At 41.7% G+C, this 19400-nt stretch overlaps 1 protein-coding gene across 2 annotated transcripts in view; it reads left to right on the top strand.

The window, feature by feature from the left end:
- CRACD (capping protein inhibiting regulator of actin dynamics) overlaps positions 1-19400 on the top strand; it is a 129727-nt gene that overhangs the window by 79904 nt on the left and 30423 nt on the right. For both annotated transcript variants that reach the window (XM_059469752.1, XM_059469753.1), the window contains one exon: positions 11257-11425. In XM_059469752.1, the coding sequence (XP_059325735.1) occupies positions 11257-11425 (169 nt within the window). The remainder of the gene's footprint in view (positions 1-11256; positions 11426-19400) is intronic.

Here is a 19400-nt window from a genome sequence, read left to right on the forward strand (position 1 = left end):
GTCCCCTCTGTTCTTTGTTCTGGCACGTAGTAAATGGTAAATAAATTCCAATGTGGGCAAGTGATGTTTCAGAGAAAGTGTTGTCTCCTTTCTCAGTGAAATTAATCATGTTCACCTTGTGTGGCTAAATTTGATGTATTTCACCAGTATAATGAGGATAATGCTTTGTATTCTCAGCACAGTGAGACAATGTGTGATTAGAGTGATCAGTCACATCCTGGCCTGGCAAATCCTCACCTGGAACCAAAACAGCATGAAAATGGGAAATAGTTTCTTCTCTTTGCCCTCATTATCTAAAGGCAAGATGTTTTAAAAGGAAATATCTGGTTGTCTTAGTTCAGGAATAGAGAGAGCTGTGCTTTTGTGCAAAGGCTATTTTGGATTTGAATAATTTTAGGTGGTTTTGTAAATGTTTAAGTTTATAAATATTTGGGTATCATCTCTTTATGACTGCTTCTCTTCTCCTCTTTAATTTTGCTTCTTCATGAGTAGTTAATTTTATTCTAGCCTCATAAAATAGAACAGAGAGGGAGATTTCATTTAGCATCACAGTAGTATAATGGAATTTTTTTCTATTTTGATGTTACAGAATTTATGAAGAACCCTTTCTTGATATTTCTATTTGGAGTAGAAATCTTACTTGGTTAACATTTAAAATAACACTGCTTCTACTTATTAGTGTTATATGTTAATATACTCAGTGTTAGCCAAATAACCGTGGTGGCAAAGTACATCTGAGTGTTCTGTGGAGTGAATATTCTGTTTTGCAAATATCAGAAGAAAACTATTCAAGACTTTTTATCTCTTAGATATTTATAGGTAGGTCGAAAAGTAAATTTCATAGGGAGGTCTAAAATTAAAATCTCATCAAATTTCTCTGTTTTCTGGTCAGTAAGTGCTTCAAGTGATGTCTCGCTCCTCTAGTTTTAATTCTGGAAAGCAAAGGCAAACCAATCACCTCAATCTTATTATTCTGTATATTTTGGTACATTGATGACAAGACGAGGAATTGAGTCAATTATAAGGTCCTTTTCTAAAGCAAATCTAGTGTTTGAGAAAGTTGCCAGAACTTCAACCTGAAGATTTCCAGTCCTCTTCCTATCACAAAAATGTCATACTTGCATCTTTTGTCTGTGCTTGGCCTGGGTGGTGCAGAAAACCCAGGCTGAGGGCTCTGGTGTGGATGTGGGAAAGCAGCTACATGTTCCTGGTCCTGTCTTTAATCTGCTCTTTCTGTGTAAAAGTTGTTTGAGATTTGCCTTTATGCTTCAGCCTGTTGCCTGCTCACTGTATGGGAACAGGTGGTGGATAAGGAGCAGCTAGGTTAGTTGTGTACATTGCTATTATAATTAGTGATTAATACTGATGATCAGTTTTATCTCCATGGTCTGTTTTACTGCTCAAAATCTTGTTTCTAAAATTGCTGGTAACAGTGTTGGTTAAGTGCTGGCTCAGGTGGAGCTGTTTTTGATAGCATTGCAGTCAATATCAAGATACCAATTTCATCCTTCAGCTGATAGTGGTCTACGTTACAAAAACCAGCAATTTCTGAAAAAACTGGAAATGGCCATCTAACCCAGGTGCTCAGAAGGGAGATCCAGTGCAGACTGCAATAAGGGAGTGCCAGCAGGAGAGATGGCAGTGGAGCACGGGGGTGTTCTCTGTGCCGTGCCAGGGTGAGGCTGTGATGCTGGAGATGCAAGAGAGACAGGAGGAGTTGCAGGCTACACACAAGTAGCTGGCTATCCTCTCCTGCTGACATGCCCAGAAGGCAAATCTTGTCCCTCAACAACATGGAGAATGTCTCAGTGTTCTTCTGCTCCTCCTGAGAATGATAATCTGGGCCTGTGTATGCAGTGAAGGCTGCTCAGACAATGAAAATCCGGACGTTCGTTAAATAGGCAATTTCCCAGACTCAAGACAGATGCCTCAAATCTTAATCTGGCCACAATTTGTGTCAGTATCAGAGGATTTGTTTGTCAGAAGGAGCAAGTGAGCCTGGCAGGGTGGTTGGGAAGGGAAGCGTGCAGCAGGAAGGCACAGGGGCAGCAGTGAGGAGCCAAAGGTGCCCTTGTGCCACAGCTTTGCACAGCTCCAGGGGCAGAGATGGCTCCATGTGAGAGCACGGTGCTCCCAGTGGAACACAGAGCAGGTTCTTCAGCCCCTGTGCTGCTGGCTGAAGTTACTTCCTGGGATATTTTGGGAATATGCCGATCTGGGGAATGAGTGTCACGATTCCTTCTGTCTACCTTGCCCAGCAGAATAAGGAAGTTGAGGTTTGGCTTCCTTCAGAAATTAAAAAAACCTCAAGCACTCAACAAAACAGAATTGTTCCCAGCTCTGTGCTTCTCTTTGCTCTGGTTTTCACCATGCAGACATTGACTTTGGTCTTTGCTTTTTACCAAAGCTTGCTGGAGAATTTGTGATTGCTGTGGTTTATGCAGCTCTTTTCTTAAGGTATTGTTTATTTTCTTTATTTGCTCCACAGCTGCAAACCACAGCAGCATGATTTAATTCTGTGAAATCAGAGATCAGCACAAGTTGTTTTAGTTTTTTTAGACACATTCAGCCTGAAGTCAGATTTAGCTTGGTTTTCAGGTTGCTCAAATAAGGGAGTCTTGTGATTAATTGCAAAAATTAGAGACAATCCTGACATTTTAGTTCTTTATATCTGGGGAGGGGAGGCAGATTTACTGCCTTCTGTTCAGCTTTACCCTTATAAAATTTAATGAAGAATGTATTAAATTAATATGTCTGCTGAAGTAGTTAATAATTTGCTTAGAATAAGATCCCTTTTATTCCTGTATTTTCTGTATCACTTTATAATTCTCAGAACTTTGAAAGAAAACACACAGGCATAAAGTAATTTTTGGGGTTTCCCCTTCTCCTAATCTCCCTCCCCTTCATTTAGAGCTACATGTAGAACTCTGTTGGAACTTTTCAAAATGTATTTTTACTTCATTGTGGAACTGCCCTAACTCAAAAAGTACATTGATAGTTTCAAGAAAACCCACTAACATCTCATGACGGGCTGGTGAGTAAATTCATAAAATGAAAATTTTAGTCTCTCCATTTAATCTGACCTATTTAAAATATTCTAGCAGTTCATCTGAATTGCAAATTTAAAATTACTATATGTTTGTCATTGTTAAATATATTATGCTAAAACTGTGCAAAAGTGAAAAAGTGACCACTCTGAGTATCTATGACTGTACTGGTCTCAGTTTGTGTTAGGCATTAAAAGCAGAAATAATGCACCTGGTTTTGCACAACCATGACATGAAATTTGCATCCAATAATATTGCCTTTATGTGACATTGAAGAGAGAATTTGTTTTGTGTCATAATGACTTTAAGTAAAGTATTAGTTTGTTGTTCCCCTTAAAAAAAAAAAAAAAAGGAATGAATTCCAAATCCCAGTCTAAAATATATTGGATGCACCTGCTTTCTTACAGCCTTGATTTATTAGCCCCTGGTGATTTATTAGCCAGTGGGCTCTCCAGCCCCCTGCCTGGGCACTAACTCCTGCCATTCCCGGAGACCTTTCCAAAGGAGGACCTTTCACTTTGGCAGCAGCATCAGAGTGCTGGCTCATAATTATCCTGTGATCAGCTGGAGTGGTCACATCTGTCTTTCACCCATTTCTAGCTGGTCTGGGACATCTCAGCAATAGCCCCTAAAGGAATGAGTTTGTACATAATACTTCAGCTCATTTCTATCCTAGTTATCCCCATCCTCCAGCCATCCAGACTTTCTGGCTTAGCAGTATCAAGTATCCTTTGAGGTCAGGACACTTCTCTGCTTTTTCTTATAGATATAACTCAGCAGCGTGCTGGTAGCACTTCTGCCTTACCACTGAAGAGGTTTGGTCTACAAGTTTCATGCTCTCTTCATGAAAATTTCATTAAAATAAAATTTTCTATGGTAGTTTCTGTGATGCTGAAATGCTCCTCCTCTCATTAGTGGAAAACTGGAGGTGGTATGGACCTAAAAATGTTGACCAGTGCAATACAGGGTTTATTTAGAGGTGGAGAGGCATGAAAAACTGTTCCTGTAACACAACCCCTTGCAAGAATGATCTTGTAAATTGTGATTTGAGTAGGATCCTGGTCTGTTAGCCTGTGCCAGCCTTGAGGAGGTATAAATGACCTCTGCAGCTGGGGAGGGGCAGTGGGAGCTGTTTGTCCAGTGCACGTGGCACTCCTTGGACTTTGGACTGCTCTGCCATGGGGCCTCAGGGAGGCGGCTTTGCCTCAGGGAGGTTTATCTTTTCACATACAGCATGGCCAGGACTTCTTTGAGTCAGGAGTGTTCCCATCTAGGAAATTAACCTGCTGAGAGAATCCCATGTTTTACCTGTTTTTTCCTCTGAGAAGGAAATAATGCTCCAACATCTCTTTATTGCCTTGACATCAAGTGTTTAAATCAGCTCTGGAAACCTCAGATAAAAGCCAGCACACCAAAAGGGTGTCCCATCATTAATAACTTGAGTTAGTAAGCCTTGCACTAGTAAAACAAAGCTTCCTCCCATCTGTTATGTAATATTTTGTTGGTGAATCAGAAGCTATTGTGGTCTCTTCCTTTCTAAGAGTCTCACATGCATCACTGCACCCAGAGCTATAATAAACAGGTTTTATCTTATCAGGGATGTTCCACAGTGCAGCCCAGCATCTTGGGAACATCTATTGCATTTACTTAACCCTTTCTCAAATGTCCTCATGGGTATGAACTCCACTACCCATTCTTACTGTCCTCAGATGTGAATTCTAACGTTTTTTACACCCTCTGGCCACTCATTGTGTAGCCTGTAACTGGAGCTTTCCCCTGGAAGAAGGGAACTCCTGGGCCCCAGCAGGGTTTGCTCCTGAAGTTTATACTAATTTTCTCATACTGTCTTCCCTGATGGGATCTCTGCAATGCCAGCCTACCTCACACATTCCCAAAGTGATCTACCTGCTCTGAGTCTGGTTGTGTTTTTTGGAGGGCAGTGTCTTCTCTGTCCCAAAGGTGCTGCCGAAGTGTGGCAGTGGGATGGATTAAGAAGGCAGAATTTCAGTGTTAAAACACAGGGTTGGAAGAATGAGGCTTTCTGACCTCTAGGATGACTCATTGTGATGCTTGATGAAAATAGAAGGCACAGATATACAAGGACCGTCTGTGAAGACTTTGATTGAAAGTTGGGGAAAAGAGAAGAACAGGGGCTCAGAAATGAAAGGAGAATTTTGCCATAGTAAATGAGACTGAAGTGGATATTTATTCAGCTCTAGTTCTTCTTAATAAGAAATGTTTGTCATCCAAACATTTTGAAAATTTTATTTACTCCTCCTCTTCATTCATATTTCTTTATTGCTTCTCAAGAGTACTGTGCCAAACCTCCTGCAGTGGAGATTAAGTCCTTTTACCTTCAAGAGGTATTTCCTTGTGGTATCAAGAGAAGTGTCGAAATAGCTCTTTCCTTGCTCTGGATGATAAAGCCTATTATATATTATATGCTGCTTGAACATTAATAGACTCTATTATGATGATTCATAAGTGTCTCCTGACAGCTGACTGTCTCAGCTACATATGGTTTCTGTGCAAAATACGGTCTTTGAGAGGAAGAAAAACCAAAAAATGGGCTGTTTTTTCTGGAAATGCTTTTGCTTCTGCAGATGGCAAGGGAAAATAGATGTTTCTGGAAAGTAAGATTCGTTCTTGCTGTGTTATGGATACTTTAGGTAGCATTACTAGTTTATATCAGGTAATCCAAGAATACCCCATCCTCTCTGGGACAAGGTTTGCAAGAAATAGTATCTCTTGCAAGATCACCTGATACTCTTGGAAAAACAGGCAAGTAATGGCCCACTATTTTTCCTTTACTTTGCCTAGGTGTTTCATTAGACCATTGTGGCTGCACCAATTTGATGCCTTCGATACCTCTCAATCTTGTTTTCATTTAATGTTTCTCAGGTATTGATGTTATGTCAGGTGATATTATCTCCGTCAGCATGGGACTATTGCACACTGTCAGCTTTATGGCTATCACTAAATGTCTTACAGAGGTGAACCCATTTCTGGGAAGTTACATTATTGAATCTGAGCATCAGTCTTTTTTTTTTTAATGTCAGTCTTTATTCCTTGTGTTTTCTCTTAAATGTCTTAAATGTTTCCTTGGGTTCTTTTTTGTTTGTGCCTGCTTTGTATATCTGGACTATATATATTGATATATATATCTGGACTATATATATATATACACCTGGACATCTATCAACCCTATGAAAGAGAGGGCAAGGGACTGAGGGCAGGTCATGAAGGCAGAAAATGTCCAGAAATCAATTTTCACTGTGAAATCAGACGTGCTACCACAGGTACAGGAGCTCACAACTATTTTTAAAATATGGAAACATGGGGAAACATGGTTAAGCAGAGCAAAGCCTGCTCTCTTCCTCCTTGATCCCAAACAATTTATTCCCCTTTTCTGGAGGAGTGGAAACACTTCTTCAGGGAGTGCTGAAAATTTATTAGCAAAAATGAGCATCTCTGGCATCTCACAGAAATGGATGCACTGAGATGTGGAGTGGGTGGGAAAGCTGGAAGCAAATGCCAATCCTAGTTTGTTCAGAGAAGCTCTATGCCATTAGAACAGACTGGGCAAGGGGGAGAGAAGGCAGCTTTTTTGGTGGGGATCTGAAAACCAAAGAACTTTTTGCAGATGTCTGGCCAACCCAGGACTCAGGGCAGTGCTTATTGTAGTGGCTATATCTGAGTTATTTAAAAACAGCATCAATAACCATACCATTAGCTTGAAATTGAAGGGTTTTTTTTTAATAATGATAATGGCAATTTGTACCATAGCAGACTTTTTCTGTTGTAGATATCAATGAGAAATGTCAGTCAACTTACCCTCTTAACAATACGCTTTAATCCCCTTTCCCAGCTTGGCTGCTGTATTGTGCCTGCAGCCCAGTTACCCACTTGTCCTCTCTGCCACACAGTTCTTAATGCTACAGCTATATGGACTTCCATTCCCTAAATTCATTATAGAAGTATCTATTCCATTAAATGATTCATGTTCTCATTAATCTAGTTTATTACACCATATTTTATAGCCATTAAATTCACTAACAAAGAACACATAATTTTGAAGATGGCTCCTGTGAAATATCTCATACTATGAGAAGTGCCATAGACAGGTGCTGCATTTCATACAGCAAGCAAAAAAAATCTGTGAAATCTTTACAAATCCCATTTCAAAACTGGGGCTTGAAAAATCTTGGTCATAAAAACTTAAAATTCAAATTGACAATATGAATTCTGCTTCTGTTTTTTTTTTGCCCTTCAACAGTCATCTTTCTACCCACCAGCTGATGCATGTGCTGGGTCAGCTCTGCTCAGAGATGACCTGCCTCCCAGGTTTCCTCACCCACACTGCTATGAGTGCCCCCAGCACTGCAACAAATAGGAAAAGCTGCAAGGAATCAACATCCTGTTAAATATTTATCTGTTTCTCATGTTAAGTTCGCTTTGCTTGAATACTATTTTTCAAATATTTCCAGGGACATTGACATGTCCTGTATCCCATCCAGTGGCATAACCTCACCCCTGCCTGTTGTCTGGAATACACTGCTCACTCCCTTTCCAATAGTTTGAATCTCTTCCCTCTATAATCGAGGTAGTAAAGTGTTTGGCCTGTGCTTGTGTTGAGGATTCTGTGCGGTTTTTGAAGGGGAGCACATCCTGGGAATCCCAATGGAATTGAGCAATTTAATTGCAAGCTATTTTATGGGGAATTGTCAGCTGGCATGTTGATAACATTTTGCCAGCTGGAGTCCAAAGGCTGTGCTTAATTTCCTGGCAATAAAAGCCATTGCACCCACCTTCCTCCTTCTTGGAGAGCACAAAGTGAGACGAGAAGCTGCTCCCCTCTCTCATTGGGAATGGAGGCACCATGTGCTGCCTGTGTGATGCCAATTCTCTCTGCTTTAACTGGCTCTGAGTTACACACTGCATGTCTTTGTGCATCTGACAAATTATATGACAGGTTACAGATTATTCTAATCTTCTCTGCTACTCTTCTGGTATCTGAGAAGGGAGCGCCTACCATATGTGCTGTGTTATCCTAGCTAGTGTATCCAGCCTTGTTTATCTGTTGCCTTCACACCTTATGTTATTCTGTGATTCAAAACTGGTTTACTGTTAACTGTTTACAGTGATTTGAACAAGATAGACTTGTCAAACGCACAGGAAAAAAGGTTTAATTGCTTATTTCCCCTGGTCTCCTGGGGCTGGATCTGTAGGATTCCGTTAAAGTGATTAAGGTGAGAAGAAAAAGGCATATGTAAGCTGACTTCTTTCCTGGCTCTCTCAGCAGTTGTCCTTGTTGCAAGTTGACACCACTGAATGTCCCAACTTTCATCCTTTACTATCCCACTTTCTTCTCTCAGCAGTAGAGATGGACAGAAGGGATGAGCTGTGTTTGAGAATTACAGGCTCAAAAGGCTTTTGTGCAAAGAATTGTCTGCTGCATTGCTGATGTTTGGAATATTTTCTGTACTTGTTTTACTGTTACAGGAAGCATTTCACCCTGCAGTATCATCCCACCTCTTCCTCCATAAGATCTTGTGAAAAATTTATGTAAACAAACTTTGTTTTAGCAGTCAGGCATTCCCTCCTTAGAAACCTGGCAGGATGGGGAGCAGCATGTGCAGCCTGTGCAGGGCAGGATGTTCTTTGGCTTCAATGAGTCACAAAGCCTGATTTAAAGAATTCATGCTTAGTAATGTGACAGCTGTGATGATGGGTGTGCAGCAAGGAAACAGCTAAGGGACATGTTAAGTCACATGGGGAAAAGCAGATCTTGGCTGCAGATAAGTGTGTTGGTTTTCACCCTTTTTGATGAAATGAAAGCTGTGTTGACCTGTTACATTTGCTTAACACTAGACTGATAGTTGGTGAATCAGTATGGTAGATTTAGATTCAATGAGGCAGTTGTATCTGTTATATATGAAGATCTCAAAAAGAGGAGGGGACAAGAATAATGTGGATGAATGACAAAGTGATAACCTTTTCTAAAAAATGCTGTAGTTTCATTGATTTATGCAGTAAATTACATTAACCAGCAAAACTGGCATAATGCAGCTTTCCCTTTTGAAGAAAGCTGAGGAAATAAGCGAGGTGAGAACTCTGAACAAACAGCTCTTCTACCCAGTCTTGTGTCTGGTACTGATGATTTCTGTCCTGTTTGCTCTACCATTTGATTTTTGATGTTTTGCAGTCAGTTTCTGAAGTGCATAAAGGGTCAGAGCAGCTGTGGCCAAGAGCAATCATTTCTCTCTTTCTCCGCATGATTGCCTGCCTGTCTTTTAGGGGTTTCATATAGGAATATATTCTATTACATATAAATACATTCTACACATATACCTAAAGTCAGAACTGAGCAGCAAGAAATTGGTCTGGCTGGAGATGTGAGTTGCCCTGCTTATGGAAAGCAGGGCTGGGAGACAAGTAATCTTCCATATCCCCTTTTCTTCTACACTGGTAAAACTGCTGTTCCAGTTGTTGTTTTTCTCATCTGCTTATTGTGAGTCAGTGATTCTGGACTGGAAAGTTCTGGTGCTGGGTCTGAAGTTCATAATTCAGCTTTTTATTTTTATGCTGTTACATGGATGCCCTGATGTTTTAATGAACTTGCATAAGTGCTGTGTATTTTGACTGCTCAGGAAGAAGAATTACATTTGTGTGAACTTCTTATGGATCTGTAAAGGAAGTGCAGAATTACTATCTCTTGTGTCTTTGACTTTGTACTTTCAATGTGGATTTCTCACTTCATCCAAAATCAGGTACAGATAGATGAACTGTGTGTAAGTTTGATGCCATGCTGGGTTTAACTCAGGCTCTCTGGTACTATGCTAGTTTGGAAACCACTGTAAGTAGCCAGGTCAAAATATGCTTGGGCACATTTTTCCCTCTAAAATCCCTGCAGATACTCCTCCAGTGACTACAAATGTATGTTACCCAGAGTGGCTTTACCCTGATTAGGTATAACAGAGTGGAGTGTAAGATCCAAGGTGGAACTAAAGACTGCTATTGCACCAGAGAAGATACTCCGGGTTTCCTGGTCAAAAGTTCCTACATGCATGTACTTTGCAACCAAACCAGGGCTTTCTGCTGAGCCCCAGCCCACAGGAAGAGCAGAGCACGCTGAGGCAGTGTGCACACAGCCTGCACAGGAATGTAATTAGCTCATGAAAATATTTGCCACCAATACAACATGGTGCTTCTCAAATTAGATTATGATAGGAGGCTGAATGCTGGGGTTAAAAAAAAGAAAAACATAAGAAAAATCCCAACTACCTTGTTTTAAGTAGATTTAATACAAAATTAAGGTAAAGCCTTAGAGGAATATAGCGCTTTAACAGTTATCATGTTTTATGTATTCTCTGATTCATCCCAGCCCCGAGAAATTAACCCATTCTTGACAGCAGTTAACAAGAAATTCATGGTACTTCTTTTTAATAAATGGGGAGATAGCAGTTTGAAGCTGTCTTTATTTTTTTTCCAGTCACTGGTGGAAGAAAAGAGGTTGGGTTTTTTTCCTGGTTAATTTTTTTAATTTCTTGTTCCTGTCTTCATGTATGTTCTGTTGTTTTGCTGTGCTTTTATTGGTGTTGCTTTGAAAATTTCAGTGTCACGAGGAAGAAATGCTCGGCCAAATTCTGTCCTCAGTTACTTGTGGGTAAAAAAATCAGAGAAATGTATTGACTTTGCTGATATAAAGCTGGATGTTTATTGAAGTAACCCAGTACAAAACAACCGAAATTTATCCTTTTCTCTTTGTTTATTTGTAAATTGACTTGTATAACTTGTAAATAAGTAGTTATGAGGCCACATAACTAAAACACAGCTGTTTGTTTTCTATTGCTTTCAATTCAAGGCAGAGGGTCCAGCCCCTTCCAAAGGGAGGTGACCAAAGCAGCGTTTGTCTGTTGGTAAAATGGTCAAAACTGCGATATAAAATATAAAACCACTGCAGCGTTACACTCTGGCTTTGCCAAATTATCCAAACGTTTGGCGGCAGATCCTTAGGGCCAAGAGCAGAGGTTTGAACGCTGCTTTGTCAGCGTGACGCGTCCAGAGGAGGCTGCAGCCCGGCATTCCCATGGCGAGCGCCGGGCCGCTCCGGGCTGCTGCTGCCTCTCTGCTCTTTGACCCCGCTCCGGCTCGGAGCCCGCTGCCGGCCGCCTCCCTCAGCCCCGCCGCTCTCTCTTGTCGTCTGCAGACAAGAAAAAGGCAGGCAAGTTCCAGCCTTTCAAGAAGCTCTTCGGCAAGAGGAAGAAGAGAGAGCCCGCCTCGGAGTGCGAGGAGCCCAAGCTGAAGCCCAGCCACTCCTTCGGCAGCATCTGCAACGGCGCCTTCTCCTTGGATGGCGAGCCGGACGGCGGGCTGAGGTGAGTGCTGCCAGCCCCGCTCTGAGCCGGGCGGCGGGCTGAGGTGAGTGCTGCCAGCCCCGCTCTGAGCCGGGCGGCGGGCTGAGGTGAGTGAGTGCCCCGCACGGAGCCGGGCGGCGGGCTGAGGTGAGTGCTGCCAGCCCCGCTCTGAGCCGGACGGCGGGCTGAGGTGAGTGCTGCCAGCCCCGCTCTGAGCCGGGCGGCGGGCTGAGGTGAGTGCTGCCAGCCCCGCTCTGAGCCGGACGGCGGGCTGAGGTGAGTGAGTGCCCCGCTCTGAGCCGGGCGGCGGGCTGAGGTGAGTGCTGCCAGCCCCGCTCTGAGCCGGGCGGCGGGCTGAGGTGAGTGCTGCCAGCCCCGCTCTGAGCCGGGCGGCGGGCTGAGGTGAGTGAGTGCCCCGCACTGCTGCCAGCCCCGCACTGTGACACGCCGCGTGTTCCCCCGGCTTCTGGCGGGGCTAAACCTCAGTTCTCCCTCTGCCGAGTGGCAGCGATTTGTGCATTGCTTGTTCTGACGCGTGTGCATCTCTCCTTCCTCGGAATGTGACACCTGCTCCTTCAGAGCTCAAATCTCGCTGCTTTAAGGGGCTCTGCAAATCAGAAATCCCGGGGGGAAGCAGAGATGAATCTGAATCCAGTTCTGTGATTTAACACGGAGCAGAGGTATTAATGGCACCCCTGTTTTTCAAACTGGGAGAAGAGAAACTTGGACTGGCTGTTAGAGATACTTTATTGCATACATTTTGCTGCAAGGTGGTATCTTTGGGTTGGGACAGACATGTCCTTTTTTGCTCTATCCCAAATAACTTTTGCCCTGTTATTGGGGTCAACAAACAGATTTTATTTTGAACCAGTTTGAATGTAGAGTAGAAGAGGGGAGAGAGGGGAGAGAGGCTCCTGAAAATCAGATCATATTCCAATGACAGTGGAGGATGACAGAAGGACAGCACAAGAATTTTCTGTGGGGATGGTGGGAGTAAGAAGTTGTACAGAGTAAACAAGTCAGCAATCTCTAACTAGGAACAGGAAAAAAACCCAAACCAAACAAACCCAAACAAACAAAACCCAAAGAGAAAACCCCTTACCCCAATAGTAACAAAGCCCCAAAACCAGATGCACAAACTACTAGAGTCAGTAACACCTATTTCACTTTCCAACTGCTCATCTCAGAGAGGTTAGCTGACTCCTGATCAAAGCCTGCTGTTTTGGAAGAAAAAGAACTGATTGCACTGGGAAATGTATCTGGAAGTGTAACAAAAAACTCTGAAAGGGTAAAAAAACTATTCCAAATTCCTCTGCTCAAGAATGAAATGTGTATCAGAAGTGTCACCCTGAGCAGTATTCCTAAGGGTGTCTGTGAAAACATGATTTAAAAAATTATTTATTTGGGTGATTTTTTAGCTCTGAGTTTTTTATTCCATTCTGTGAAATTCCTTGAGTACCAGGTTTCCTTTTGGTTTCTGTGATGTAGTTTTGTACACCTCTTTTGCTCGTCCCAACTTTTTCAGAAAATCTGTGCTGAACAAAGCCACGCTGCAGCTGGAGGTGTGACTGACACTGTTGTGATGCTTTAGCTGAGTGCACAATGCCAGGCCACTGGAGGAGGTTTTAGTGCCTTTTCCCTCACAAGCAATCTAAATGGCATCATCTCACTATCAGGCATTTCCCACTTGGCATAGCTGAAAGTGCAGTGCTGCACCCAGAAACAAACAGTGATATGGGAACTTGTCCCATTCCTCAGCAGCGACATGAAGGTGTGGCAGACCTTGTTTGAAAATGTTAAATGTTTGCATTTTTAAACCTATTACATTTTCTAATTAACAAAAGCATTAAAAGTTAGCTTCTGGTGGAAAATCAGACTGTACAACTTAAATCAGAGAGGATTAGTAAATGTGAAGGGTCCCATGTCTCATGAAGTGGACCATGTCTTTCTCTGATTCCTCAGAAGTTTTGGCCTGCTAGAAATACTCAGTCACAGCTCTGTTTTTCCTGTCATTTTCATGGTGCAAATGTGGGTGGGATTTGATGATAATTTTCAGTTTGCAGGTAGTTTTTGCCACGTTACTCATTTTACAACAAACATAAATGTTCAGTGCAGTGCATTTGATTCCTTTGGGAACCTAGTTTTGCCACTCCAGTCTGTTTTCAACATGTCTTCCATCAATTATATTTTTTAGCCTTTCCTGTAATTTCAAACGTTTATGAAATGAGTGCAGAGATAGGCTAACTAAAATAATACACATCATTGTTTACAAGTTATCTAACAGTAAATTCATTGCCATACTTTCCCCTATTCATACAGAAATAGACTAGAGCAAATACAAATAACCAGTAGTATATGTACATAAGCAAAATCCTGAGAAGTTTTGTAAAACCATTTGCTTCTAATTCTTTAAGAATTAAGGAATTATAATAAGTGTATAGTGAAAAAAACTTAATAAAAGTTCCAATTTTGCAGTTAAAGCTCAGGGATGTTCCCATTCTTTTAATAAGCTATATTTCTTCCTCAGCCTGCACATGAATTTGTTATCTACAGATGTGTCCTGTGGACATTTAGCTTTGTTTTGGGGAGAGGAGATGGTTGTTTTGAAAATATATTAAGGGAGGGATCTGCTTCAGGAAGGTAGAGACAAGCAAATGAATGAGTGTAGGCTAAAGAAGACATCTGTATTGCTTCCAAGACCTAAGCTAGTATTTCACCTAGTGCTGTATTGGCTTACAAGCCTGCTCACAGCTAACACCTGAATCTCTAATGGAGGCTGTGCTGACTGGCTGATGCAGATGTGCCTGGAGCAGAGCAATTTAGCTAATCTACATGTGGTGTAGATTGACCAGCTGAGTTGGAGGTGCCTGAGAGATCTGCCTGTCCATCCTTCTTGCATCCTGGATTCATCAGATGCAAATAACTTGCTTGGTATCCTGATGTATGCACGCTTCAACCTCTTTATTCATCTATGTTATTTTGCAATACCCAGGTGGGAGGTTTCCTGCTGCAGTTTGTCTTGCTCTGTCTGGAATCCCTTTTCCCATTTCTATATTGCCTTCTTGAGTTTACAAAGTTAAAACTGAATTAATTAACTTTCTGTCCTAACCATAAGGGCTGGGAGATAGAAGTACTGACTACAAGGAATCTTGACAAGTTTGTGGAGCTTCACTGAAATCTCCACAAGCTTCTGTTCTGAGGCTATGATTTGGCATGTTAAAAGACTTTATACTTGTCTTTTTTGTCACAGTTGACAAATCCTCAACTTCTGAGCCAGCATTGTGAAGACAGACCTGAAAGGGTACCTGTACAGTGCCCTACTAAAGTCTGTCATTCTGGCTTGATGTGCAGAGGCAGTGGGGAATTAAATTTCTCTTATTGGGGGTACAGTAGAGTACCTCTCCTTAGGCTGAATGCAGTATTTCAAAGGACCTGGAATTAGACCCGTCAGGTGTTTAGGACTCAAGTGTGACAGCATTGACCTTCCAGGAAAAAGTCTCTGAGCAAACTTCAGTGTCTTGACAGTGACTGCCACTAAAATGGGACCCCTTTACTTGCAGCATTGGGAAGTTCTGTGTGAAGCACTCTGGATCAACAGTAAAAAGTGATCTGTCTACCCACTTGGAGTTTCAAAGAGCTCCCAAAAAGCTTTCTCTCTGTCACATCTAATTTTTACACACTGGGTATCTTTTTTTCCACTGTATTAACTGTATTTCTGCAATTGGCATTTGTCAGTCCTAATTTCCTTTCTAAGTGCCTCATTTTGAGTGCCTTCTTGACTCCAGTGCAAGTGTTTTGTTGCTGTGATGTTTGGTGTCCACCTTCTCCTTAAGACTTCATCTCATCAGAGCTCTGATTTAAGCAAATATCTCTTCAAGCCCAAGCAGAGCAAAGCAACATAGGGACATTGTAAGAAATTTTGTTTAAGACAAAAAACAAGCTTGGATTTTCCTTACTTGTGTCAGCTGACATGCAAGCACCTGGAAAAAGGTTCTTATTTCTGGGTTATGAGGTGTGTTGAGGATGTTCCAGAACAGAAGAGGTTATGGCTGCACTTTTTCATTTGCATGGCTTTTAAAAATAAATTTTATTACAGGTTTTGGTGAAATTAGAATTGCTTCTCCCTTTTTGTAATTTACATTGCAGCTGAGTAGCACAGAAATAGGAGCCACAAGCATCCAATGAATGGCCATTTCTGATGTGTTCTTAGAGCATGTGGCCAGAGCCGAGGAGAAGGGAAAGCCTTCCTGAAGTGGTTCCTGGTGTCTTGAGAGAACATAAGGCTAACATCACACTCAGTATTTCTGCTGACCTTAGCTTTTCTTGACACCTCAGCTTTTGACTTCCTCCCTTCTATTATGGGCTTGCTGAAGTCTTTGTGCTCCAGAAGCTTTCTTCTCAGGTGTGTGATCTAGAACTTTTTCCTATTAGCTCCAATTTTATCACTTAGTAGAAATTTGCAATAAATGCCTTTAGCTTGCCTTTTGTTTTTCCAGCTGCTGCTTGAGTGCTAAGCTGCCTGTAATTTGTGTATGATCATGAGAGCCCCTCAGTAGAGTGTGTTTCTGGAAGTGCTGACATTTATATCAGGTGCTGCTTTGTTTCTCCTTTTTAACTTATCTTTTGTCCTCAGCCCTGACTATGACCAACTTCATTTTCACCTCAGTAGTCCCAGAACTGTTTTCACTCTGGTCTTCAGTTCTATCACATAGGCTGTCTTGCTGTATTCTCCTGGAAGGTTAGGCTGTCTCCCTGCCCACTTGTCCTCTCCTTTGCCTCCCTTTTGGATGTTTTTGTTGCACTCCCCCTCTTAATAATCATGTACTTCATTTCCTTTCAGGATTCTGCATGGCAACTGTAATTTTCTGCAGCTGGTGAGGTCTAGGGCTGGGCTCTGGATAAAACAGATTTGTCACCTGTAATAAAATGTACTGTCTTATTTCCTCTTCCTTGCCTTCCTTATCAGCCAAATGCAGTTTCTGTACAACACTTATTCCTGCTAAGGCTAATGTAGACTTTTCACTTCCTTTTCTGTACATTTTGCCGTATTTCAGGGCAAATTTTGTGTAAATATATGTTGCTATTTGACAAAATAGTGTCACATGCAGGGGATTGTCAGGTCAAATGTGGAAGCTGGACTGTTTAGAGTCCTGCTCCTTTTACTAGTCTGCATATTTTTATGCTAACTGCTGAATTATTCACATCCTCAAGCTGCATTAGGATCCGCTTGCAGAATTACTGTAAACCAGGGTGATGTTTTTCTTTGCACATGCCGACACTTTCTGAGATTAGACAATTAATGAATGATTACATGAAATTAATTTGTTGAGAACTGTGCAGTCCCACCCAACTACCTTCTTGTCAGGCAGCAGGAAAGGCAGAGCCACTCCCTCAGGGAGGGCAAGCAGAACACCAAGGAGATCCCAGAGCAGGAGGGGTCCATGGTCATGCTGCAGCTCCATAGCTGAGAAGGCAGGGCCAGGAGCAAGCCAGGAAAATGCAAACTGAGCTCTGGATCAAAGGGCTCCATGACCAGGCACAGTTTTGTCTGAGCTGCAGACCAACACTTCTCCAGCATGGCTCAGGCAGGGATCAAAGCCTCAAGTGAGACCCTAAATAGAGCTCCTGGACCTGTGTGTGCAGCTGGAGGCTCCAGATGAGGCTGATCAGGGAGATTAGAGCTTGTTAGTGCACTCAGGGCCTTGATACTTCCCATGGTTAATTTTATGGCCCTAATTATAGTAATTTTAGTTACATTATTAGCATGATGCATCAGATGCTTAAAGCTAGGCTTGATCTCTACTTCTAAGAAAAAGAAAATTACAGTAAGTCCATAGGTTCCAGGTCCCTTGATGACACCAGACTGGAGCTTTGCATTAAGATAATGCTGTGTGATATCTTTGAAAAGAGCAGGGCTACTCTGAACCTGGCTGCACAGCTTGTTGTTGGCATCAGTGGGACTCAGATGGGTCATAACAGGGGGACTGTGCCATTTTCCCAGGGTTAGTGCCCTGAAATTCAATGGTTCCTGAAGGTGATATGAATATATATTTAGAACGAATGCAGAAATTATCTCTAAGTTTACTTCATGAACAAGATTCCCTGTTGAAAAGTCTCTCTTTTGTCTGTTCAGACTGTGAGGCCCATGTTTATGGGTTTATTAATGCAATGAAGTAATGTGCTGTCTGAACACAGCTCTAACTCAGAATCATTTTGCAGCATGAACAATATTCCCCATCCAGGCATGAGTTAGAACCAAAACTCTCCTTCCAGCAGATGAAAAAGAGGGCACTAAAAATATATCTCAGAATTACAATCCATTTTCCTCTATTACAGTATTAATGCATCTCTGAAATTAATACAAAATGCAATTTGTGTTTTTCATCTCTGGCTGCCCTGGAGACATTCATGGGAGATGCAAAATGTTGATTCAGATTTCTTTCTTAAAACAAAACATCAAATAGAGGCAACCTATCACTGCACTTGTCATTTCCCTCAGGGAATATTCTGGGATGGGGTTCTCAGTTTCTTTTGAAGAGATCAATGAAGGGTCAATACCTGGCTAAACCAAATTTGTTCTTGCTTGGCATGCTTTTTAAATTTTTTATTGTTTAAAAATGGTTTTATGTTAAAAAGTTGACTTTGATCTTTAATGACTACAGAATTGGTTTCTAATGGAAATCTACAAGAGTGAAAGTCACGAGACTCTGGGTTTTTTGGACTTAGTCTCTATAAACATAAAAGAACAGAACAACTCATTCTTTCCCTTTATTTTCAAGTTTCTATTTCTAACTCTTTAATATCAGAGTGGGAGGAACATTTATGACACACTAAAGAGACAACTGGTGGTGTGAGATTTCTGTACTCCAGTAATGCACCAGCATGGGATTATATAAGACTGAGGTCTCAGTACTCCTCTCTGGAAAAGCTTCCTCTTTTTAAAGGATCACACATTTGTCTTTCAGAGAAGAAATAGCTCTGGAGAAAAATGAGGTCTAAAACTATCATAGCCACCAGTGTCAATACAATAATGTTGCATTCTGTGCAAGAGTGGCGTCCCTGCACATGCTCTGGTGTAGTCAAGGGCGCAGACCCACTGCAGTAAATGTTGATTGGTGTCTGACTCTTTCCAACAGCTCTCCAGATATGCAGCTAGCATGGAAACTTGTGTCAGGACTTGCTCAGCTGAACCAGGAATTTGTGTGGATTTTTGAGTTCCAATGTTTTGGGGGGATTTCATGTGAACAATGACCACTAATAAGGCACAAAAGAGGTGATGGGAACACATGGAGAGGAGGATAAAGAAAGTGTGATACCTCACCCAGTCCTGACTTGAGGTACCTAGAACTGATGGAAAATCACATCCTAAATAGGTCCATAGCAGTAGATGGCTGAGGGAGGGTCCAAAGAGGGTCTCTGTTTGTTGCATTTCATGGGACAGAAGTAAGACTTTTCCTGTAGGCTCAGGGTGGTCACATTCTACTGGGAGAGATTTGTTTCACATCTCTGAGTTTCTTAGCACACAGAGACACCTCAGCAAGAATGAGCAATGGATAAAGATAAAGAGCAAATGGAATTTAACTTTGCTTTCAGTATGAAAAAAATAGTTTTGAAAATTTGTATATTGCAATTGAAACTGGAACATGATATTTGGGTTGCAACACATCTTCAGAGAGAACATGTTCAAGGATTTGTTAAAAGTGCTTTGTATTTTGATATAGCACATCCATAATTCATGTAATTTAGTCAGGTTTCTGAAAGTGAGTCAGATGATGATTCAACTATTTTCAGCACAAACAGCCTCTGAAGTGTCATCACTGGTATTATCAACAGAAGTGCTCATAAACCGATGCCCCTGTTTTCCCACATCTCTTGGAAGTGATATGGAAGTTTGAAACTGTAATACCTTCAGCTATGGCTGTGACTGTAGCCCATATCTCTGTCACGCTGTGAATTTGTTGAAATCCACTCCTGATATTGACATTCCTGATATTCC

Source organism: Ammospiza nelsoni, chromosome 4 (genome assembly GCF_027579445.1).
Source record: "Ammospiza nelsoni isolate bAmmNel1 chromosome 4, bAmmNel1.pri, whole genome shotgun sequence".
In the NCBI taxonomy this organism is placed as follows: Eukaryota; Metazoa; Chordata; class Aves; order Passeriformes; family Passerellidae; genus Ammospiza; species Ammospiza nelsoni.